Below are 23,015 nucleotides of genomic sequence, written 5' to 3' on the forward strand. Positions count from 1 at the left end.
GAGCCCGCAACCCCAGGGCCTGTTGCCTGACCCGGGAATCCAACCCTGACCTCCTGGTGCAGGGGATGGTGTCAGCCACGGAGCCGCAGCACGGTTGGCAGAGGTGCCGGCTGCTGTGTCTGGGGAAGCAGCAGGGTTTAAAGGGCATCTTCATCCAAGACGCCAGCAGCCTGGCCCCACCGTGTCCACTGTGGTCGCTGCTCCAGGCTGCCAAGCCCCCTCCCCGGAGGTGGGAGCTGGAGAGCAGATGGCATCTCCTGAGAAGCAGCACAGGCACCCGGCTGCCTCTTTGCAAGCAGCCCTGCTTCTTCGGTCGCAGCTGTGGTTGTCATGGCGACAAGCGGTCGGAAGGCAGTTGGAGAAAATGCGGACTCGGAGGGAGGGCGGGCAGGAGGCGGCGGACGTTTGGGGAGAGTCGTACATGGCCCTGCGACCTTGTACTGCCCTAGAGGGGGCGGCGGCAGGCCCGGGGTCGCCCCTCCCCTGGGAGATTCTCGCTCTACATCCCTGGCGCTCCCTCCACCGGGACAGTCAGACGCCAGCCCGAGCCGGACGCTCCCAGGAGGGTGGGCTCTTGTTCCGTTCAGGCTGCTGCAACGCAGAGGGGGCAGCTGACAAGCCACAGCGTTTAGTTCACTTCTGGAGGCTGGACGTCCAGGTCCCGGTGCAGGCAGGTCCCGGGTCCGTGAGGACCTGGTGCACGAGGGCCGCCCTGGCTGTGTCCTCGTGTGGGAGGCTCCGCGGCGCCCTCCACGGCCACTTCCTGGGGCCCAATCCCTCAGGGCCCACCTCCTCGCCTCACGAGTCCCCACCCCCTGTCCAAGCCCCACCTCTGCTACATCACCTTGAAGGTTACTGTGTGCATCGTTAACCTGTGACCCTGGAGGGGATGCCGACAGTCACTGTCCAGCAGGTGCAGTTGGTGTGACTGTTGGTTTATTTTCGAGGTGTTTGAGCCTATCTGGCTCCTAGTGAGACAGCAAGGCCCTCCGCAGCCGTCCGTGAACTCAGCCCAGGGAAGGTAGATCTCTTAGAAACAAGAGGGCCTGTGTGGACTGACCTAGCCAGGGTGCAGGACCGCAGAGGGAGTCTGGGGCACGTCCTGAATGTGCTTTCCTTAAAGGGGACGGCCAGCATCGGGGGAGCCCTGTCCTACCCTCTGGGAGGCCTCGCCAGGTGCACCTGGGCCAGGTGGGGGGAGCCCTGCCCTACCCTCTGGGGGGCCTCGCCGGGTGCACCTGGGCCAGGTGGGGGGAGCCCTGTCCTACCCTCTGGGAGGCCTCGCCAGGTGCACCTGGGCCAGGTGGGCAGTGCAGGCAGAGGGCCCTGGGAAGTTACCTCCGAGCTCAGGAAGGAACCGGCTCCAGTGGGACCCATGTGGGATGGTCCTGGACCAGGCACCCCTTGCAGGAGGGGCCCTGCAGCTCCCCCAGGGCACACGTATGCACAATACTGCATACACGTGCCGTTCATTATGCACACAGTACATACATGTGCAGCCTCTAACACACATGCTACATGCGGTGCCGTTTATATGCACACACGCTACATACACATGGGGTTTGTGCACATACTGCATATGCATGTGGTTTATATGTGCACATGCTGTATACATATGCAGTTTTGTGTACACACACTACACAGTTTATGTGTACACATGCTGCACGCATGTGCCGTTTATATGCACACACATTACATACATGTGCTGTTTGTGTTCACACTACATGCACATGCTTATACACATGCCGTTTATGTGTACACACACTACATGCCCCTGCCGTTTACATGCGCACGTGCTACATACGCTTGCTGTGTGCACAACGTTACCAAATTGCATCCCCAGTTCTGGTTTCCTTTCTCTCCCGTCCCCAGGTGTGCAACGGTGTGGAGCCGCGGAGGCAGCAGCGCTCCGACCTCAACGGGCCCGTGGATAACAACAACGTGTCAGAGGTGAGGCCCGTCCGCAGGCCGCTCGCCTCTCCGGGGTCCCCGTCCCAGCCAAGCCTTCGGGGAGGGGGCCGGCCACGCAGAGCGGGTCCCCGCGCAGGAGGAGGCGAGGCGGCCGGCCCTGCGCTCGGGCTCACGCCGTGTGTGCTCCCGCGTTGGCGACGCATGTGGGGCTCGCTGGTGCTCCCAGGTCTGACCGCGCTCACGCTGCCCGCTCTGGCATGTTCTACCCCCGGGCCATTCGGCAGCGGCACCGCTGGCGCTGGGCAGATCGTTCTGTCGGGCTGTCCTGTGCCCTGTGGGTGTTGGGAAGCGTCCCGTCTCTGCCCGCTCGGGGCCAGCAGCCACCCTCCCCAGGCATCGCCCGATGGCCCCGGGGGGAGAAGTGACCCCGGCGAGAACCCGGCTCTGACAACAGCCCATGCACAATGCGAGCAGCAGGCCCCGTGCAGGGCCGCGGGTGGGGTTAGGCCCACGAGGCCCAGAGCAAGCTCCTCCCCTTCTCTGAGGGACAGGGCTTGGGCGAGAGTCTGACGATGAGGTGACGATGGCCAGGCGGGTGATGTGCGTCCCCTTTATCTTTCTGGTTGTGAATCCTCACCTGAGGTATATTAATTTTTAGGGAGTGGAAGGGGGGGGAGAGACACACACATCGATGTGAGACCATCGATGGGTCGCCTCCCGCACTCACCCGACGGGCCCGGGGACCGAACCGCCACCCGGCACGCGCCCCTGACGGGATCGAACCCGAGACCCTGTGGTGGCAGGCGACTCTAACCACTGAGCACCGGCCAGCCAGCCCCATCGTCCCGCCCACAGCCGCCTGGTCCTTCTCTCGCCCGCTCGTCAGAGAACGGCCGTGTGGCCTCCGGGCTCCCTTCCAGCAGTGACCTGCTCACCTGAGGTCCCCGTGTCACCCACGGCCTCTCGCACCCCGTCATGCATTTCCGAGGACAGGGTGGGAGCAAGGCTTCCCTCGGGCGTAGATGACACGCGCCCTCCCGCCAGCACGGTGCCTGAGCGAGACCCGCTCGCTCCCTGGAGCTGGCGCCTTCGGGCCGGGCAGGGGTGCAGCCTCTCGGTGTGCTGCTCCCTCCCCTGAGCCTGGGTTATGGGCCCCCTGCTCACAGCTGTTCCTGTCTCTTTCCCGACAGACAAAGAAGGCGGCATCCTTCCCGAGCTTCGTGGCTGGTAAGCGACGTTGAACCTTCTCTCGGGGGTCGTGTGTGTGATGGCAAAGCAAGTGGTGCTGCGACTTTTGGGGCCTCCTGCGGCGCTTGTGGAGAAGGCTCACCGTGGAGGTGCAGGTGGCGCTGGGACCGGGCAAGCTCCCCGTGCACGTGGTCACTCGAGGGCTGCAGAGCCCGTGTGGGGGTGTAACTGTCACCCCTTCTTTATCCTCTCGTCCGTTGGTGACCCCGAGGTTGCTTCCGTGTCTCGGCTGTTAGTAACAATTCTGCGAGAATGTAGGGCTGCACGTATCTTCCGAGTTCATGGTGGGTTTTCGTGGTGTGTGTATGTGTTTTTTCAAGTAACATGTTTTGCTCAATAGCTTTTATTGTATTTTTATATGTTTTTATTGATTTCAGAGAGGAAGGGAGAGGGAGATAGAAACATCAGTGATGAGAGAGAATCATGGATCGGCTGCCTCCTGCACGCCCCCTACTGGGGATCAAGCCCACAACCCAGGCATGTGCCCTGACTGGGAATGGAACCTGGGACCCTTCAGTCCACAGGCCGACGCTCTATCCACTGAGCGAGCCGGCTAGAGTATGTGTGTGTGTTTTTGATAAATGCCCGGAAATGGAATCGCTGGGTCCTATGGTAATTCTGCTGTTAGGGTTTTTTTGAGGAACCTCCACACTGTTTTCCATAGTGGCCGCACCAGCGAGCCTCTCTGCAGCCAGTTACTGTCTAAAGGCAGCGTGGTCGCCGCTCCCCACGCCCTGCAGAGAGGCCTCCCCTCTGGCTGGAGCCGTCTCCGTAGCCTCGGCTTGTTCCAGCTGCCAGCCCCCACCCCCACGCCCAGGCGGTTTGCAGTTTGTGGCTCTTCTAAGTGCTACCCCAGGGCCTTTGCACCTGCTCCTGCCTCAGCCCGGAGAGCTCTCTCCTCCTCTCCTCCCGTGGCTGGTTCCGGTTCACCCTCGGCTCCTAGGGCAGCGCCCGGGCCCCCCCTCCGCAGCGCTCACCGCACGCCATCCTGGTGCTTCAGTCTGTGGCTGTGGGGCTGCGTCGGCCTGGAGCTCCGTGTGCGTTATGTGCAGCGCAGTCCTCGTGCGGGGGTGGGGCTCAGGTGCGTCGGGCCTGCGCGGGGGATGCTGACTCGGGCGAAGTCACTCGACGTGACGTGGACCGTTCCTGTGTGTGCCGTTGGGCGTCTGGGTCTGCCTCCGGGGTGGGGACACCTCGAGGCCCACACTCCAGCCGCCTCCTCGCCAGCCGCCTCCTCGCAGACCCGGGGGGCAGGCTCAGGGCCAGTGAGGTTACGGGGAGCCCCTGTGCACACGCAGCTCCCGCAGTCCCTGTAGGAGGCAGGGGCGGGTCCCGGGCTCAGGGCCTCCCGTCCCCGGGTGCGCGGAGGGCAGGTGGGCTTCCTCCAGCAGCGGGGGGCCTGCAGCTCCCGTCCTCCTCCTGCTGCTGCTGCTGCTGCTGCTGCTGTGCAGACACGTGTGTTCTCCACACACTCGGGGGCAGGTGTCATCAGAGGACAATGCAAGGGACCGGCCGCCTCCCCTGTGTCCTGTCTCCCTCCGTGGCCTCAGCTCAGGGCAGCTCAGGGTGGAATTCTGCGCTGCTGCCTCGGGCTGCGTGCCCTCCCGCCTGCCCCTCTGCTGCTCCCCTTCTCCCTGCGGGCGCCAGGGCGGCGGTGGGCCGGCAGGAGGGCTGTGCGCCCCTCGCCCCTCGTGTGGAGAAGGAGCAGCCGGGGAGGACCGGGCGCAGGAGGCGGCCGTGGAGCAGGCGCCTCGGGTACGGGTGGCGGCCCACGGCCCGGGGTGGCCCCTCTGCACCCAGGAGCCCGTCCCTGTCCCCAGATGAGCCCCAGGGCATTGTGGCTCCTTTGGGGAGCAGTGGGGCCAGTCTTGAGTGAAGCTCCTCGGGGGCCTGGGTTGCCATGGGGACGGGGACCCCAGAAAGGCCAGGGGCACAGGCAGCAGCCTCCACAGGTGGAATTCAGAAGGGACGCCCCACCCCCACCCGGGGATGGGCCCTGGGTGCCATGCAGCCCCGCACCCCACAGAGAGGAGGGCTCTGCTGGCCGAGGGCGGGCGGGGACCCCAGGCCTTTCCTGCAGCCAGAGCGGCGCCACCTGGTGGCCAGTAGCCGCCCTGCAGGGAGGCGCGAGGCTGGCCCCACTGTGGTGACTTGGCCGACGCCACCCCGACCACGGCTGCTGCTGGGGGGCAGGGGGTTCCCGCTGGGCCCCTTCGCAGCCTCCCCTCCTCACTGACATTGTGCAGGCTCGTTGAGATGAACGAGAGTTAGGCTCCCACCGCCTCTCATCACCTTGTAACCCAAGGACCTGGAGGGCAGCAGTGGCCCCGAGCCCTGCCAGGGGGGGAGCAGGCGGGGCCGCTCCTGAGCCAGGGCCGACCCAGTGACGTTCAGCCTTAACCTTCAGAACCCCGTGCTCCCAGCCCCATGGCCGTGAGCGCAGCCGCGCTGGGGAAGGAGGCGGGCGTGGCTGCTGCTGGCATCTGGGCTCCCAGTGCCTGCGTGTGGCCCGGGGGTGCGGGCGCCGTGACCCGCCCTGGGCTTTCACGAGGCCCCAGCGCAGAGGGGCGCCCCGGGGCCTGGCTGGGACGCCTCCTGCCCCCCCGGAGAGCTGACGGGGCCCTTCAGTTCCAGGGCCCTGCGAGCCAGAGGACCTCATCGACGGCATCATCTTTGCTGCCAACTACTTGGGCTCCACCCAGCTGCTGTCGGAGCGGAACCCGTCCAAGAACATCCGGATGATGCAGGCCCAGGAGGCTGTCAGCCGGGTCAAGGTAGAGGGGCAGGCGGGGGGCGCAGGGCCCCGCCCGGAGGGAGCAGCTCCCACCCCGGCCCTGGCAGGGGCTGCCCGAGGTGCCAGCAGCGGCGACACTGGCCTTGGAGGGAGGGGCTGCCCGGGCACAGGCAGCTGCTCCCCGTGCGCACCGGCCACGGCCCCCAGAGGCCACGCGAGCGGCAGTCATCTCCCCGGGGCTGCGGCTTGTAGCGCCGCTCGCTCATCCGTGAGAGAATCATTGCTTGTGGGGGGACGGGCCTCACAGTGAATTCTCCTCATGGCCCCGAGGAACACCCGCCCCTCGCAGCTCCGCGAGGTGGCCGCCCGGCTGACCGCCGGGGGCGCTGGGCAGGCCGAGGCCGAGGCCCCGGAGCTGATGGTTGGGGGGGCGGGTGGCCTGTGGGTGCGCTGCCCTGGAGGCAAACGGGGTGCTCGGTGTGAGCCCCCAAGGGCAGCGGGCCTGCCTGCTGTGCCCTCCTCAGCCTCGCCCTCGGGCCCTGTGCCCACGGGGGGTGGCCGCTCCCCGACCCCTGGGCAGGAGGTCCGAGCGCTGGGGTGTGGACCAGACACGCACTAACTCTGCGCCCTCCTCTGTCTCCCCCCACGCTGTCAGAGGATGCAGAAAGCGGCTAAGATTAAGAAGAAGGCGGTGGGTAGCCGCGGGTCCCTGTGTGCTGAGCAGGGGGGGCCGGGGGTCCCACCGGAAACATGGGTGACGCGCAAGTGGCTCTTCCTCTTCCCTCGGGAGACACGGGCTTTTGAATGAAGCGGCAGACGCTGTGTGCCCGCCCCCGACGGGAGAACTGAGTCCTGGCCCTTTTCCTTTCAGTCTCTGAGTGTCGGGTGCGGGGCCTCACAGAGACGTGTTTAAGGGGGGCGTCGGAGCGGCCACGTGACGCGGTTCATGCCGGGCCCCCTGTGGAGAATTAATTAAACCGTTCCGATAGTTACAGACTCATTAAGTTTAATTTACTCAGCCCGGTAATAGAAGCTCCCGCTCGCCGGGGACGCCTCCTCCGCGGCAGACCCTCTGGAGTGTGACAGGCGTGCGGGACGGAGGGTCTTTGTTCTTTGTTTGCAAACCTGGCCGCCCTTCTCACAGCTCCCGGTGCTCGGACAGCCAGGGCCGTGCGGAAGGCTCGGCTGGGCACCGAGGCCTCCTTCCCCTGACTTCAGAGAGAGGAAGGGAGAGGGAGAGAGAGAAGCATCCATGATGAGAGGGAATCATGGCTCGGCTGCCTCCTGCACGCCCCCCACTGGGGATGGAGCCCACAACCCGGGCCTGTGCCCTGACTGGAATCGAACCCGGGACCCTTCAGTCTGCAGGCCGACGCTCTGTCCGCTGAGCCACGCCGGCCAGGGCCCGGCCCACTTTTTAGCCAGAAGGTTTTGAGCAAAAATCCTGGAACACAAGCTTGAAAGGCGCCTGGATGGGAAGGGACCGTTTTTAAAAACGGGAGAGGAACTCCTCCCGCCACGGGCTGTTTGCAGTGAGTCTTTGGCTTCTCTTGTCTTTGTGGTCATTTGAGAGCCGGCGGCCGAGCGCCCACACGACCCTCCTCCCTGAGCGCCAAGCGGAACATGGGTTTCTCCGAGGGAGGCCTGCGACCCCCCTGAGGGTTCCCAGCAGGGCGTCCGCTCCCAGGCTTCCGGGGGGCGTTCCCGCAGCTTCTGCTCTGTGGACGGGGAAGATAAGGCGCGTGGGCTCCATGGGGCTGCTGACCCCGTCCCAGAGCGGGCGCCTGCGTCCTCGCCTGTCAGCAGAGATGGGGGCCCGCAGACGGGGCCGGGGCAGGTGCCTCACGCCGTGCCCAGGCACGCACGTGCCCGAAGCCAGTGGCCGAGATGCGTGCTCCAGGAGGTGACAGAACGGGCACCTGTGACAGCGTCACGGCGAGGGCAGCACGCCGCCGTCCACTCGGCCATCCGCTCGTGTCGTGCTGCCCTCGGGGTTTTTGGAAGCCGGGCCGAGCCTGCGGGGAGGGGGGGGGGGGTGAATGACGGTGACGGTTCCATCGGAAGAAAACGCTGACGTTAACCCAGCGTCTGGGGAGGTTTCTTCCCGGGCCCGGGGGGATATCTTGAGGGTTCCCTGGCCCGGACCTTGCCCTGGCTTGGAGTCAAGGTGTGTGAAACCGAGACCGCCTTGTCCGGGCGGAAGAACTCGATATCTGAGCCGGAATCCGTGCGGCCTCCCTCTGCACTCCAGCTTCCAAGATGCGCCGCCTCCCCCTGCCCCTTGTTCACTCGCTCAGCAGAGCTCAGTCACTGAACTGCGCTCTGGGCTCCTCAGCTCTCCCTCCGACGACTGCTCCACGCCCGGGCGGCGTCCCCGAGGGTGTCCCCTGGGCTGGGAGGACAGGCGGGTTCTGCCCAGCTGCTCCCCGGGCCCTAACGGTGCCCCCGCCGCCCACAGCACTCCGAGGGGGACGCGCAGACGCTGACGGAGGTGGACCTGTTCATCTCCACCCAGAGGACCAAGGTGCTCAATGCGAACACACAGGTGAGCGGGGGCTGGTGTCTGGGGGCGGGGGGGGGGGGCGCAGCGGCACCCAGGTCCCAGGCAGGAGTGGCAGGTGGAGACGGTGCCAGGAGGCCGGGCCAGGCGGTCCTGTGAGCTGGGGTCTGGCTGCCCAGAGGCGACTGGGGTGAGGGGTCTGGGTGTGGGTGGCCACGGGGTTCCAGGTGCTGGTGAGGGTGAACTGGGGAGAGTTGCGGCAGGAAATTGGTTTGAGAAACATAAAGTGCCGGCCGGGGCTGGAGAGGAGCAACCGGGAAGGACTGGGGAGGCAGACGTGGTCGGTCGGCGGGAGGGGCTGGCCGTGCTGGGGGCCCCGCCAGGAGGCGCCTGCCATTGCCATGAGCTGGGAACTGGGGGGACCCCATCTCTGACACCGAGAGGCTGACCGGGCGGCTCTGACGGGCCAGAATGGGGAGGTGCGGGGAGCCCCCTGTCCCTTCCCGTGTCCCTCCCTGAAATGCCACCCCCAGCCAAGCAGGACACACCGCTGGGAAGAGAAGGGTCCTGGGAGGCGGGAGGCTGAGAAACCGCTTTCTTTTGTGGGGAGAGGACAAAGGGCCTTGTGTGCAGCCTCCTTGGGTGACGGGCCCTCCAGGGGCCGAGGGGCCCATCCGTGGGGTCAGGGAGCTGCCGTGTCCCCCGACGCGGCCCAGGTGGTGTGGGCTCCCTCCACGGCCTCAAGGCTCCCTTCCCTCCTCCACGTGGAGGGTCTGGGCCAGGCACGCGCTCTGCAGGGGGCACCCTGGCTCGGACCAGGCAGTCGGGCCTCCCCCAGGGATGAGGGCCCCCCAGCAACTGCCTCCACGAGTGTCCTTTGGGGTAAATGCAGGCAGGTTGGCCCTGGCCTGAGTCACTGCTCTCCCGCTGTAGCTAACGCTGTGGTTTGTAATGGGGGGGGGGGGGTGCGACAGGGAGGTGGGGGGCTCTGTCCCCCAGGGGGCACTCAGCAGGGCAGGAGGCCCTCTTGGCTGTCACAGCCTGGGCAGGTGGTGGGTGCTGCTGGCTGCCTGGGGGCGTGGCCAGGAAGGCGGCCAACAGCCGCAGGGCACAGGCCAAGAGGGGTCTGGCCCGGGCATCACACGTGTCGGGGTCCAGGAACCACGAACTGCAGTATTGTTGTTTTTAAACAAAACCCACTTATTTGTTTTTTAAACATTTTTATTGATGTCAGAGAGGAAGGGAGAGGGAGCAAGAGATAGAAACACCAATGATGAGAGGGAATCATGGATCGGCTGCCTCCTGCACGCCCCCTACTGGGGATGGAGCCTGCAACCCGGGCATGTGCCCTGACCGAGAATCAAACCCGGGACCCTTCAGTCTACAGGCCAATTCTCTAGCCACTGAGCCACACCGGCCGGGGCTGGAGTGTGCTTTCCAGGCGTGTCTGAGCTCCCTGACCCGCCCTCCCTGCAGGAAACCATGATGGACCACGCCCTGCGCACCATCTCCTACATCGCGGACATCGGGAACATCGTGGTGCTCATGGCGCGGCGGCGCATGCCCCGGGCGGCCTCGCAGGACTGCATCGAGACCACGCCGGGCGCCCCCGAGGGGAAGAAGCAGTACAAGATGATCTGCCACGTGTTCGAGTCCGAGGACGTGAGTGAGCGCCGCGCGGGCCCCCAACACTGCAGGCGCCTGGGGAACACGGGCAGGCGGGGCCACCTGGCTGTCGCTCGAGGGCTGCGGGGACCTGGAGCCACGGGGAGGTCCGACAGCTTCCTGTCGAGGACGGGGTGGGCGGGGCCGTCATCGGGCTTCTCGCTAAGAAGCCGCCGTCCCCAGAAGTGCTGTGGCCACGGCCCGCTTCCAGGAGACGACGTTCCACACACCCTCCTGCACCCCCTTCCACCGCACGCAGGTGCCGGACAGGAGGGCGTTGCGTGTGGCTCAGGCCTGGGGACGCCTTAGGGCCCGGGGAGGAGAGGCTCCGGGTGCCGGCCCCGCAGGGGGCTTGTTGGGAGCTGCCGTGTCCTCGTCCTGGGAGGGGTGAGGGGACACCCGCAGCTGCCCAGAGAGCAGGGCCCAGATGGTGGCCCCACCCAGGTGGCCACTGGGTGAGGAGGGTGGAGGGTCTGTGAGCAGAGGAACAGCTGGGGACCCTGAGGCGGCACCAGGACACCAGTGGGTCTGTGAGCCTCGGTTCCCCCCAGGCAGGGTCGGTGAGGTGCACAGATGAAGGTGCTGGGCCACAGCTGCTGCCCCTGCCCTCTCGGCCCCTCGGAGTGGGGAGCCCCTTGTTTGCCGGGTTCTAAGCCCCACCCCAGTCAGGGCCAGGGGAGGGGAGGGGAGCCCGCAGCACAGATGCCTGGCGGGGACGGCCTCCCAGGGGCTGGGCAGCCCCTGCAAGCTGTCCCCTAGGGGTGCAGGGAGCAGGGCACCTCGGTCAGGTGGACACCCCATGGGGCAGGCAGGTCCTGGCGTCCGAAGGCTGGGGCCTCCGCGGGCTCTCGGGCGAGTCCAGGCCGGGGACATGCCCAGGGCCCAGGGCCTGCGCCCCGTTGGAGAGAGCGGGGTGGGTGGGAAGGAAACAGTGGTCGCCGTGGTTGTGAGCAGGTCGCTGGTCAGCTTTGCCCTTTATTGAGGCTGTGCCTGCCCCACACTGTCCGGTGGGCAGCCAGGGCCCGGCCGCAGGTACCGGCCGCAGAAAGGGCCCCAGTTCCCCTCAGGCGTCCACGCCCCTCCAGGCGGGCCTCTGAGGTGCCCTCCCCACAGGCCCAGCTCATCGCGCAGTCCATCGGCCAGGCCTTCAGCGTGGCCTACCAGGAGTTCCTGCGCGCCAACGGCATCAACCCCGAGGACCTGAGCCAGAAGGACTACAGCGACATCATCAGCTCCCAGGAGATGTACAACGACGACCTCATCCACTTCTCCAACTCGGAGAACTGCAAGGAGGTGAGCCCCGGCCCTGCGTCACCGCGCCCGCCACGCCCCTGCCTGCCTCTGGCTCCTGCCTCCGGGGCTGAGCACTTGGGTGTGAGGAGGCGCCTGGTAACGAAGCACTGATGACAGCCCGTCTTAACGACCTTGAAAAGGCGCCTTTCCCGCTGGGCTGCCCACTCCCAGCCCCGGTGGGTGGGAGCGACCAGGAGCGAGGAGATGGGTGACAGGCGGCTCCTGAGAGACCTGTGAGGCCGAGAGAAGAAAAGGACTTTTTTAGGCAAAAGCAAACCAGGCTCAGGGTCGAGTCCGGGAGTCTTTGCTCCCAGGGTGGTTGGGAGGCCGGGGGGCAGGGGGTGGTGGCGGTGGCAGCCCCGGGCACCCCACAGCCCCGCTTACCTCCCCCGCCCCCCGCAGCTGCAGCTGGAGAAGCACAAGGGCGAGATCCTGGGCGTGGTGGTGGTGGAGTCGGGCTGGGGCTCCATCCTGCCCACCGTGATCCTGGCCAACATGCTCAACGGGGGCCCCGCCGCCCGCTCGGGGAAGCTGAGCATCGGGGACCAGATCATGTCCATCGACGGCACCAGCCTGGTGGGGCTGCCCCTCGCCACCTGCCAGGGCATCATCAAGGTACGCACGGGCCTGGGCTCCCGCCCGCCTCCCTTGTGCTCCAGGCGTGGGGTCCAGAGAGCCCCCTGAGGCGGTGCCTCTGCTGAAGCCAGAGAGGCCCGGGGCTCCCACGCTGCCCGAGGTGTAGGCGACCAACCGTCCTGGTTTGCCCGGCCACCTGGGAGGCGGGTCTCGGGTAAGAGGGTGGGCCTGCTGCTTACAGCTGAGGCCCCAGAGGGGTCAGGCGGAGGGTCTCTCAGGGACCCCGGGCGGCAGCCCCGCTGTGGTCTGTCCCCACCCACCGTGGTTGTGGCGCAGGACACCTCTCCCCCCTCGTCAGCCTGACCCCAGGAGCTTGCCCAGCAGAGTGTCTACCTGGTGGGTGACCTCACAGACAGACGAGGGACCACATGCCTCAGGCAGTGGTGCCTGAGGCCTGGGCAGCGTGGAGCCTCCCGCCGGGGGCTGTGGGTGCTGGGCCACCAGCTGTGAAGGGCTGTGTGCGGCCACCCACCCCCTCCGAGCAGCCCCGAGCCGCCTCTGGGCTGAGGACTGGCCAGAGGAGCTGTGGGGAGGCTTGGCTGCCCTCCCAGAACCTGGGCGCTTGCCGAGCCTCGTTCTCTGGGGCCCGAGCTGCCTTGGCTCCAGGTGGCCCGTGTCGCGTGGACACTGGCAGATGCCCACTGAGCCAGGCACTCCTGTCCCCAGGTCCTCCCCACAGGAAGACCCCCGGCTCTGCCCCGTGACTGGGCCGGCGGGTGGCTGTGCCCAGGGCCACAGAGCCTGGCATCTGGCTCCGTCTGGAGCAGAGGGCAGCTCAGGGCACGGGGCCCCAGCCCACCCTGCACACGGGTCAGGGTGGGTGACGCCTTCACCCCTCACAGAGGGACACGGGCTCCTGCTCACCTGACTCCTGTCCCCGCTCTGCAGGGTCTGAAGAACCAGACGCAAGTGAAGCTCAACATCGTCAGCTGCCCGCCCGTCACCACGGTCCTCATCAAGCGGCCAGACCTCAAGTACCAGCTGGGCTTCAGCGTGCAGAACGGGATCGTGAGTCCGCTCCCCGGGCCACGCTAGGGTCTGGGCGCAGGTCCGCCAGGGACACAGCCAGGCAGGGAGGGAGGCAGGGCCCTTGCAGCCCCGCAGCGTCAGACTCACTTCCACCCACAGCGAGCTGCCCGGAGGGAGCTGGTCTGCCCCCAACTCCGGGCCCGTCTGTCAGGCCCGAGCTCTCCAGCCCAGGCTCCTGTTCTCGGCCTGCGTGGGGCTGTGTGCGTGTGTCCTTGGTCAGGGGAACCTCCTAGAAAGGCAGAGAGGACTCCCCGCGGCTGGTCCCGTTTCTCAGGGGCGAGGTCACTCTCCCCAGGCTCCAGCTGAAGTGGCGGCATTGTGGGCAGTCGGGGGTCGGTCTGTTGCCGGGCCCACGGCGTCAGTAACCAGGCCACGGGCGTGCACGCGAGGCCCTGGTGGCCGGCGGGCTCTCCTCTCGCTGGGACGCCGTGCCCACCGACTCGGTGTGCCACGCAGCCAGCTTCCCTGGAAAAGTTTGCCGACATCGGCGTTAGTCTTGCTCAAGTGCCTTTTCCATTTTCAGCTTCATTACACCCTCAGCACAGGCGTCGTGGGCAGACAGGCCCTGGGTGACCCAGTTGTCGCTTTTTCTAAAAGGGTCCCTCCTCTCTTCCCACACCACCACCCACCAAGGGACAGTCTCCAGCGGGGAGATGCCGCCTTCCTCTGAGAGGGGCAGCCTGCCCCCCAAACTCCAGCTGGGGTTGGAGAAGCGGCTATGACAGGCGGGAGTCCCGGCTGGGGTTCCGGGCCCTTAGGTGTGAGGATCCCTAAAAAGACAAAACCTCAGAGAGACGAGAGCCACTGGGCAGTGCCTGCAGGTGGAGTCCTTGCCCGTCTTGGGGGCAGGAGCGCCGGGCGGTGTGGTGGGACCGCGTGCTAACGACCGTGTCTGCTCAGATCTGCAGCCTCATGCGGGGCGGCATCGCCGAGCGAGGGGGCGTCCGCGTCGGCCACCGCATCATCGAGATCAACGGGCAGAGCGTGGTGGCCACGGCCCACGAGAAGATCGTGCAGGCTCTGTCCAACTCGGTCGGGGAGGTGAGACCCGCGGCCCCAGGCCAGTCCCTCCCGTCTGTCCCACCTGCTCAGCCTGCGCGGGAGGGGCGGCACCAGACCTGGGGGAGGGGGGAGGCCTCAGCCCCTCTCTCGTTGGCAGATCCATATGAAGACCATGCCCGCCGCCATGTTCCGGCTCCTCACGGGCCAGGAGACCCCGCTGTACATCTAGAGCCGAGGCCGGACCCCACGCTCCCCTGACGAGAGGGTCTGTCTTCCTCCAAGGAGAGCGCGGGGCAGTCAGTGTGTGCGCATCGCGCTGTTCTCGGCGCGGCGGACGAGGTGTGTGTACCTGTGCTGTGCCGTCTGTCCTCCGAGCCCCAGCGAGTCCCTGGAGACAGCGAGCTCCTGGGGCGGCAGGGATGGGGTCCTGGGAGGCCCCCGCTCTCAGGACGTCCTTGTAAGTGACGTTGGGGAGACACGATTGTCTTGAACTCTGAGGAGGAGCCGTCGCCGAGTTAAAGAAAGGACGAGGCCACCACATCCAGCTCCATCCTTAGAAACCCCGCGGGGCTGACAACCTCCACAGCCCCTTCCTCAGACCCCAGGGTTTCCAGGTGACCCACCTGCCGCCCACCTGTCCACGCTCCTCCCGGGGACGAGGCGGAGCCTGGGCATCGCCCCCTCTTTACAATCCCTGTCGACACACGTGCTTCCCAAACACACAGAGACCTCGCCCCCGCCCCTCCTGGGGGCCAGGCGCCTCCCGGCGGGTGAAGGTGACCCCAGCCTGGCCCCGCCCCGAGGTCAGTGCTGGCCGGCGGCGCGTGTCCGGGAGATACACTGTGATAAGAAGCCTTACCCGCTAACAACTGCGCTCGGATTCCCGTCGGCACGGCGTGCCGTGTGCTGCATGCGCCACGTAGGAAGCCTCGCTGACCCGTAATAAACCCGACGTCGTCCTCACCGTGTGTGGCTGGTTTGTTAACGGAGGCGCCGGACTCGCACTCACCTGCACGCGCCGCGGCCCCTCCTGGCCTCTCCCTGCCCAGGTCGGCGACGGTGACAGGTCACCTGGCTCACCCCTCTTCCGACTAAGGAGAGAGGCACCTGGGGTCCCCCCGGGAGAGGTGCACGTGTGTGTGTGTGTGTGTGTGTGTGTGTGTGGAACCAAACCGGACTCCCCCTCCACGGAACAGAGCCCCCCCCTCAGCCGTTCTCTCTACCTGGGGTTCCCCTCCAACCTTACCGCGGGCTTGCCAGGCTTTTTTCCCTGGGGCCACGTCCGTTTCCCTTGCCGTGGGGAGGCCACCCCTTCAGGCTTAGACCCTGGCCAATTGGACCCCCCGGCTTCAAGGGGGGCAGCTGGGCCGGGAGGAACCCCCAGGATTGGAGCTGGAGGGAAGGGGCGCCTCCCCGTGGAGCCAGGGCAGGCTAAAAGAACCTGGGGAGGAAAACCCCCGGTTAACAGTGGGGGGGGGGGGGGGGGCTCCAAATGATACACAGAAAATCCAAATTCAAGAGCACTTCCAGCCTGGAGCACCCCCCACACCACACACACACACCCCACACCACACACACACACACACACACACAGGAGCCCAAGCTCCGCCCTGGTGCGGGGGAGGGGGGGCTGGCCTCAATCCCAGGTCACAACTGCAGACAGCCCCCCAAGCCTGGCCCAGGGGCCCTGCGACCCCAGAGACGCTGTGAAGTAAGAGCCCCCTCCAGAGACCAGGCCGGGGGCTGCGCTGGAGATGTTGGGGGGCCCCTTGGAAAGCCCTCACCTAACTGCCTGCACAGGAACTTGGCTGGGGGACTTGCGAAGCCCTCAGCTGAGAAAAACCACATGCAAACGAGTGAAACGGGGTTAGAGTTTGTCCCCACGCACAAACGTTAATTCAAAAGGGACCAAAGACCGACCTGTCAGACCCGCAACCAGTTACACAGAAGAAAACACGGACCCGGGGCACAGGGGGCATCTTGGGAACTTGACCCAAAGGCCAGGGAAGTGAAGGCAGAAATGAACGAGCGACCACATCAAACCGAAAAGCTCCTGCACCAAAGGAGCTGAAGAAACCGGGCGGGAGGGGATATTTGCAAACAGCAGCTCCGACAAAGGTTACTTCCCAAAGTACAGGAATAAGGCGTCCAACTCCACGCCAAGCAGCCCGGTCAGAAAGCGCCCGGGGAGATGCAGATCACAGCTGCAGAGCTCCCCTCCCACCTGCCAGAGGGGCAGCAGCAGCAGGACAAGCAGCAAGTGGGGGGAAGGTATGGAAGGGGGGCCCTCAGTCACTGCTGGTGGGAATGCGATGGTGCAGCCACTAGGGAAAGGGCCTGGAGATTCCTAAGAAATTGAGCACAGAGCTGCCACACGACCAGCAGCCCCTCCTGGGTGAGCCCCAAACCCTCCAAACCCTGTATTCACAGACACTGCACCCCTGTGTCCGCTGCAGCAGCATTCACGGTGGTCAACACGTGGAAACAACCAGTGTCCACGTTAGAGGACCAGGCACACGTACACAACAGGACACTCCTCAGCTCAGCCCTAAGCAAGGGGAACAGCGCCATTTGCAACAACATGGCTGGACCCGAGAACATGCCGAGTGAGATCCGTCCGGCAGACAGCGCTCTGAGCCGTACAATCTCACTCCTTCGGGGACACAGACCGCAGTGCGGTGGCTGCCAGAGGCAGGGGGTGGGGAGGGGGGCCTAATATATGGTGACGGGGGAAGATGTGACTTTGGGTGCTGGGCGCACGGTGCCATAGACGGACCTTGTGGCGTGGAAACCCTCCCTGAACGCTGTGTGGTCGCCTTCTCGGCCACAGGAGGGCCAGGACCGGGAAGTCTGCCTGGACCCCAGGGTCATAAAGGAGTGGAAACTGCCCTAAAACGCTCATCACTTACCTGCATTCCGGCCGCCCGCTCAGGCCCAGCCCCGCCGGTGCCGGCACGTGAGGAGGACGGCCGGCTCCCGGGCTGCCATCGTCGCCCCGCGTCCCCGCTCGGTGCTCACAGCCCTTCCCTCCGCACATCTCATCCCCCAGCCCCTTCCCTTAAATAAACCCCATGTTCCCTCATCCACCGTCGGACGGCGGGTTAGCCCGTCCGCCCACACCACCACGTTATTAACCTTGTCCTATGAACCAATGCCCGTCACCCCCGACATTTAATTTTAAAAAGAGAGAGAACCTAGAGAGCAGGTTTCCCGCCTCCCCGTCTGCGCGAAGCGCTCACTCACCTGCAGTGTCCCCGGGGTCCTCCCTGTCCCAGAGGCGGGGCTGGAACCTGCGGCTCTCAGTGGTGGGAGGCAGCGGCCAGTCGATCCCGGCGGCCACAGCTGACCATCTCACGGCTCCTTCCCCGACCTGTTCCTGGGCCGGACACCCGGCTCCCCTTCTCACGTCGGCCGCGTGACCACAGAGCAGAGGGCCCGTCCAGTCCTCCCCACGCCAGGCCCGGGGGCTGTCGCGGCCTCGTCCAGTGCAGGGGCCTCGGTGGCCGCTCAGGTGCTGGTGGCTGCGCTGTGGGTCCAGGTGTTGCCACGGCTGCAGAGGTGCCCCAGGGCCCGCGTGGGGATGTGGCCAAGTACCAGGTGCCCAGCTGCTGGCTGCTCCTGCAGACGCCCCACGGGGGGGTGTTTTGCACAGAAACGGTTGACAGCCTGGGTCCTCCCAACGCCGACGTGGCTGCCACCGCCTGGCTGGGCCAGCAGAGACCTGCTTTCTCGGGAAACACATGGATCTGGGGGACACGGGCCTCTCCCCCAGACCTCCACCCTCGAGGCCAGTCCGGGGGCGGGGGGGGGGGGGCAGATGCAAGAAAACGAGAAGCAGTGGCTTGTCCCAAGGGTTCCTGTGACGGATTCAACCACAGCGTCTACTCCGCGGTCCTCGCACCAGGTAGGGACGGTGGAGAGCGCCGGGCGGGGCCCCCACGGGGGGAGGGCTGAGAGAGGGGGCGCTCCACAAAGCCCCTTCCACGCCTGTCCCCCTTCGTACATGTTGGCACGGTTCCCTCAGCCCCGCGGGCAAAGCGGGGCCCAGGACAGGAGAAAGCAGCCTCAGCCTCCGTGCCCCCTCTGTCCACGTCGGGAACCACATCGGGGAGAATCCTGGGCTGGAAGCACTTCGCGTCTTCATTACCCGACAGTCGCCTGCCCCTGGCTTCTTGTGCGGCTGGTCAGTCCGAGAGCCCACGTGCCTGACAAAGCCAGGTGCGCACTGGACAGACGGACGGTCCTCGGTGTGACTGCGCTGGGCAGGACGTGTGTCCCCCAAGGATACGATGGACCGGCTCCCCCGGGGGAGGGGCCAGCAGCCACCCCCAGGTCCTCTGGGGCCGCCTCTCCCCACAGGTACGGCTCCCGCAGGCCCCTGTGACGCCAGCCTGTCCGTGTCCACGCCCACAGCTGGCGGCTCACACCTGGTCCAGCACGGCCGCACTGAAGACGGCCCCGTCCATGGGGCGCTCCGCGGGGGAGAGGGGGCGGCTGGAGCGCCCCAGAAACTTGGTCACCAGGCCCCCGGTGCCCGCGTGGGCCTCGCTGTCCACGACGGAGCGCGGCCGCTGTTTGGCGACCGCCGGCGAGGCCTCGGGCTCTGGGCGCCCCTGCGGTTCCCAGGTGTCAGGGTGCCCGGGTGGGGATGGCTGGTGTCGGCGGGCACAGGCAGCCACGGCAGAGCGAGACCGGGAGACTGAAAGTCAAGGGGAAAGATGGCGTGAGAAAACAGGCCAAACACACAGCACCGGGGGCGGCTGCCCCGTGACACGCAGGGACCCGCATTCTGCTGGGAGCTCTGGGTCCTGGGGTGGCAGCTGGGCGTGGCCCTGCTTCCTGTCCCTCCTGGCCCCACTGACCTAGCGGGGCCGAGGGGCTGCGGACGGGCACAAGCCACGCGCCCGGGAGAAGGGCCGCAGGCAGAGGCCCTCTGTCCCCTCGGCCGGAATCAGCGCCCGGCCGGTGCTGCGGGCAGGCCCCGGGAGGGGAGGACAGAGTCCGAATCTGAGCAACAAGATCCCAGGCGGACGCTGGCAGGGGGAGTGCACAGCCCAGGCCAGGCCCGGGTGGAGCCCACAGGCTCACGGTCAAAGCCTGGTGCTCGGCACTTCGGCCCGGAGGCTGTGCTGGGGCCTGGCCGGCCGACCCGGTGGCTCTCATCACCCCAGACTTCCCACACTTCCCACCCCCCGTCCCGGCAGAGCAGAGCAGAGCAGTGGGCCTGCAGGCGCCACAGCCGGGGCCTCAGACTGTCCACCTCCCTTCGGGACCGAGCATCAGACCACGTGTCACTGTGGCCCGGGTAGGGCTCCCAGGGCGGCCTTGGACCCAGGGCCCCCGAGGCCCGAGGGGTTCAACCACAGCCAGCATGTGGGGCCACAGGTGGGCGGGGCAGTCGTACCTGCTGCCCCGGACGAGCACGCGGTGGGGTCGCTGGTGGAGCGGGCCAGGCGGCCAGGGCCCGGAGGTGTCTGTGTGCCCAGGTTGGGGCCCCCGGGGGATGTGAGGCCGGGGTGCCGGGCTGGCGGCGGGGCTCCCACGGGGCCGTCGGGGGACAGGTGGCTGGGGCCCAGAGCGGTGGCACCCTGGGAGCCTGGGCGGCTGGTGCTCTCTGAAACCAGTAAACACATATTAAAAAAAAAAAAAAAAAGGATAAACATCTTATCTCCAATCCGACAGGTGAGGTTACCTTGTGCGCAGAAGCCGGCAGAGGCGACCGGGTCCCCGGAGCTGGTCTGGGCCCCCTGCTGGTCTGTGCTCGGGACCTACAGCCAGAAACAGGCAGCGAGGGGCCGGTCAGGAGGGCGACTCGGAACCACCATCTCGTAGGAAATGCTGGGGGGCGGGCACTAACGTTCCCCCCGAAAGTCCGGGGGCGTGAGGTGGAGACGCCCCGGCCAAACTCAAGGCCGTTTCTCTGTGACTTTTGATGTTTCTGTCTCTTTCTCCTTCTCCCTTCCTCTCTGAGATCAATACAAAAATATTTTTAAAAATATATAAAGGCGCCCTGGCCGGTGCAGCTCAGTGGATAGAGCATCAGCCTGTGGACTGAAGAGTCCAGGGTTCTATTCCCATCAGGGCACAGGCCCGGGTTGCGGACTCGATCCCCAGTGTGGGGTGTGCAGGAGGCAGCCGATCAATGCTTCTCTCTCATCACTGATGTTTCTATCTTCCTCTCCCTCTCCCCTCCTCTCTCTGAAATATATATATACACATACATACATACAGGCAGTGGAAGTGGGGGGGAAAATGTATTTGTTAGGCTCAGACACGCCTGAGGGGCCGAGGGGAAGAGGCACAAATACTGGGTGGGTCCCAGGTTCTGCCCTCTGGCCTGCTGCCTGCTCCCCACCACGGCTGGTGACACCCGCATCCCACCGGCTCGTGAAAGGCTCAGACAGAGACCCGTGCGGGCAGCAGGCCCGCGTGCAGGGAGCCGTTTCCCGGGCGGGTCTCACCTGGCTGGGCGGGGCCGGGCCCACCACGGCCTCGTAAGGCGGGGGCAGCTCCGCGGGGTAGAGCAGGCCGGGGCTGTTGATGGCCGCGTCGTACAAGGTGCCGAATGGGGCGGGAGCCAAGTCCAGGCGGAGGCCCCTGAGGAGGCAAACATCGCCTGTCACCCCGGGGAGGAGCCCCGAAGGCTGACAGCGCTTGTCAGCTCCCCTGGTCGGATACTCCTCGTGTTTGTGAAGTAAAAGCCTAATTCGCTCCCCAGTTTTAGCTTTTGTTTTCTGGAAAGATAACACCATTTCCAATAAACTCAATGGCTCTGTCCATTAAAATTAAAATTAAAGCCCGGCCAGTGTGGCTCAGTGGTTGAGTGTTGACCTATGAACCAGAAGGTCACGGTTCAGATTCCCGGTCAGGGCACGTGTCTGGGTTGCGGGCTCGATCCCCAGTGTGGGGCGTGCAGGAGGCAGCCGATCCATGATTTTTTCTCATCACTGATGTTCCTATCTCTCTGAAAAAGTATTTTAAAAAATTAAAATGAAAATGCTCCCCAGCTGACTCCATCTTTAATCTCTTTAATCAGCAATCACATGTTCTATCAAGGGCTCCCATCGGCAGGGGCTCTGGGTTTCCTGGGTTTGGTTCTGTGTCCTGGAGAGACACCCAGAGAAACTTCTCGCTCTGAGTCACTTCCCTCCGCTGCTCACGCTGTTCTCTGACCAACCGGCTCTCATGGCCTGCGCTCCCCCCGCCCCCTCCACAGCTTCTCTACTGAAGATGGCACGGCCTCTGCCACGTGCATCTGCCCAATCGTTCCCCATCTCCCCGGGCGTCAGCCCGTCCCCAGGCACCGCGGACACACCCACCTGTGGGCCTCGGCCGGGGGCGTGCAGCTGTACTCGGGGGGGTAGTAGGGGGGCGGCGGCAGAGGCGGGATGAACTCCTCGAAGTCCAGCGTCTGGTGGAGGACGGTGCCGTGCGGGGTCAGGCAGGCGGGGCTGGAGGAAGGCGCCCTGTGCGGAAGGAACTGGAAGCAGGTGCACCGTGACTGGGACGCCGCGTGTGGCCCGTGTCCAGCTGACCTAACTGCACATGAGCTTCAGTGTGGGACTTACGTCATTTAAACTGTTGGGCCTTGCCGGCTAAACACACATTCGACTATATTTATTTTTAGATTTTAAAATTGATTTTTAGAGCGAGGAAGGGAGGGAGAAGGCCAGCCACATCTATTGGTTGCCTGCCACACACACTCACTGGGACTGGGGAACGAACCCACCACCCTCTGGTGTGCGGCCGATGCTCTGACCACTGGGCCACACCAGCAGGACTATAACCAGCTTTTCACTCATCAGACGCCCACCAGTCCTGGTCTGTCTGATAGAGGCGCAGCGCCTGCCACCCAGATGCCCTTCAGTTGACCCCAGGCCTCATGAAGGTCCCTGTGGGTCCCAGGAGAGCTGGGCACAGTGGCGCTGGGCCAGGCCTGGTGACCTGGGCGGTGAAGATGCTGGTGATCCTGCTGGTGCTGGTGCCAGGAGTGGCGTGAGTCTCCCCCTGAGCCCTCACGAGCACGGAGACCAGGCCACGGGCCCTGGTTACACAGCCCTTCCTGAAGGGCCCTGCTTTACAAAGCATCTGGCCAGAGCCCGGCCGGCGTGGCCCAGTGGCTGAGCATCCACCTCGGAACCAGGAGAATGTCCGCTCTCCCACGTCCGTCGGTCCCCACCGGCCGGAGGAGGGGCTGGGGCCACTCACCAGGTGCAGGATGTCGGTGGAGACCATCTGCATGCAGCACATGGCGGTGGCCAGGGCGCACACGATGGTGGAGAGCACGTTGAGGGCGCACACGCTGAAGAGCAGGTCCTGCGGGGAGAGACGCGGAGAAGGTCAGCTCCCGGGCGGCCGGGCAGGCCCTGCGCACGCCTCCAACCCCACAACCAGCCTGCCAACCGCCTCCACCTCACGGACGCTTTCTCCTGTGATGTTTTATTTTCATAATCAACACGGGCCTTGCCCGGCTGGTGTGGCTCAGTGCTGAGCGTCAATCTATGAACCAAGAGGTTGCTGGTTCGATTCCCAGTCAGGGCACAGGCCCGGGTTAGGGGCTGGATCCCCAGTGTGGGGCGTGCAGGGGGCAGCCGATCCGTGGTTCTCTCTCATCATGGATGTTTCTCTCTCTCCCTCTCCCTTCTTCTCTGAAATCAGTAAAAAAATATTTATTTTTTTTAAAAAAGGGAAAGTCAGCAGCCATCTGTTCCCTGACGGCGGGCAGCAAACGCATCAGGAAGCAGGAGTCCGAAATTCGTCCAGACTTTCCCTCCATTCCCACCCTCACATCCGCCCGAGGCAGGAAAGGGAAAGGGACCAAGGTGCCCGAGAAGAAGGTGGCACCTTCCAGTGGAATCTGTGACCCTTGGAAATAAGTCCCGAGAGAGGCCCTCCTGCAGCTCCCTGACCTCGGGGGGACACGCACGGAGAGGCACGCACGGAGGGAACCGCCCGAACCCCGTGAGCACGGACGGGACGCAGGGCGGGCTCCCCGGG

General features: G+C 65.5%; 2 protein-coding genes across 2 annotated transcripts in view; one reads left to right on the forward strand and one right to left on the reverse strand.

Annotated features, from left to right (window-relative positions):
* Positions 1-14,982, forward strand: part of APBA2 (amyloid beta precursor protein binding family A member 2) — a 37,682-nt gene extending 22,700 nt beyond the window's left edge. The window contains 11 exon segments of the mRNA XM_006105996.3: positions 1,873-1,950; positions 3,102-3,138; positions 5,788-5,933; positions 6,549-6,584; positions 8,352-8,438; positions 9,870-10,055; positions 11,172-11,351; positions 11,754-11,966; positions 12,876-12,995; positions 13,917-14,057; positions 14,176-14,982. Of these exon segments, the coding sequence (XP_006106058.1) occupies positions 1,873-1,950; positions 3,102-3,138; positions 5,788-5,933; positions 6,549-6,584; positions 8,352-8,438; positions 9,870-10,055; positions 11,172-11,351; positions 11,754-11,966; positions 12,876-12,995; positions 13,917-14,057; positions 14,176-14,247 (1,296 nt within the window). The 3' untranslated portion in view covers positions 14,248-14,982.
* FAM189A1 (family with sequence similarity 189 member A1) overlaps positions 11,000-23,015 on the reverse strand; it is a 33,766-nt gene continuing 21,750 nt past the window's right edge. The window contains exons 4-11 of the mRNA XM_014448036.2: positions 22,227-22,334; positions 21,338-21,498; positions 20,480-20,615; positions 19,711-19,786; positions 19,423-19,632; positions 17,262-18,717; positions 12,852-14,511; positions 11,000-11,582 (exon numbers count right to left, since the gene is read on the reverse strand). Of these exons, the coding sequence (XP_014303522.1) occupies positions 18,440-18,717; positions 19,423-19,632; positions 19,711-19,786; positions 20,480-20,615; positions 21,338-21,498; positions 22,227-22,334 (969 nt within the window). The 3' untranslated portion in view covers positions 11,000-11,582; positions 12,852-14,511; positions 17,262-18,439. The remainder of the gene's footprint in view (positions 11,583-12,851; positions 14,512-17,261; positions 18,718-19,422; positions 19,633-19,710; positions 19,787-20,479; positions 20,616-21,337; positions 21,499-22,226; positions 22,335-23,015) is intronic.

The sequence above is a fragment of the Myotis lucifugus genome, unplaced genomic scaffold (genome assembly GCF_000147115.1).
Source record: "Myotis lucifugus unplaced genomic scaffold, Myoluc2.0 scaffold_747, whole genome shotgun sequence".
NCBI lineage: Eukaryota > Metazoa > Chordata > Mammalia > Chiroptera > Vespertilionidae > Myotis > Myotis lucifugus.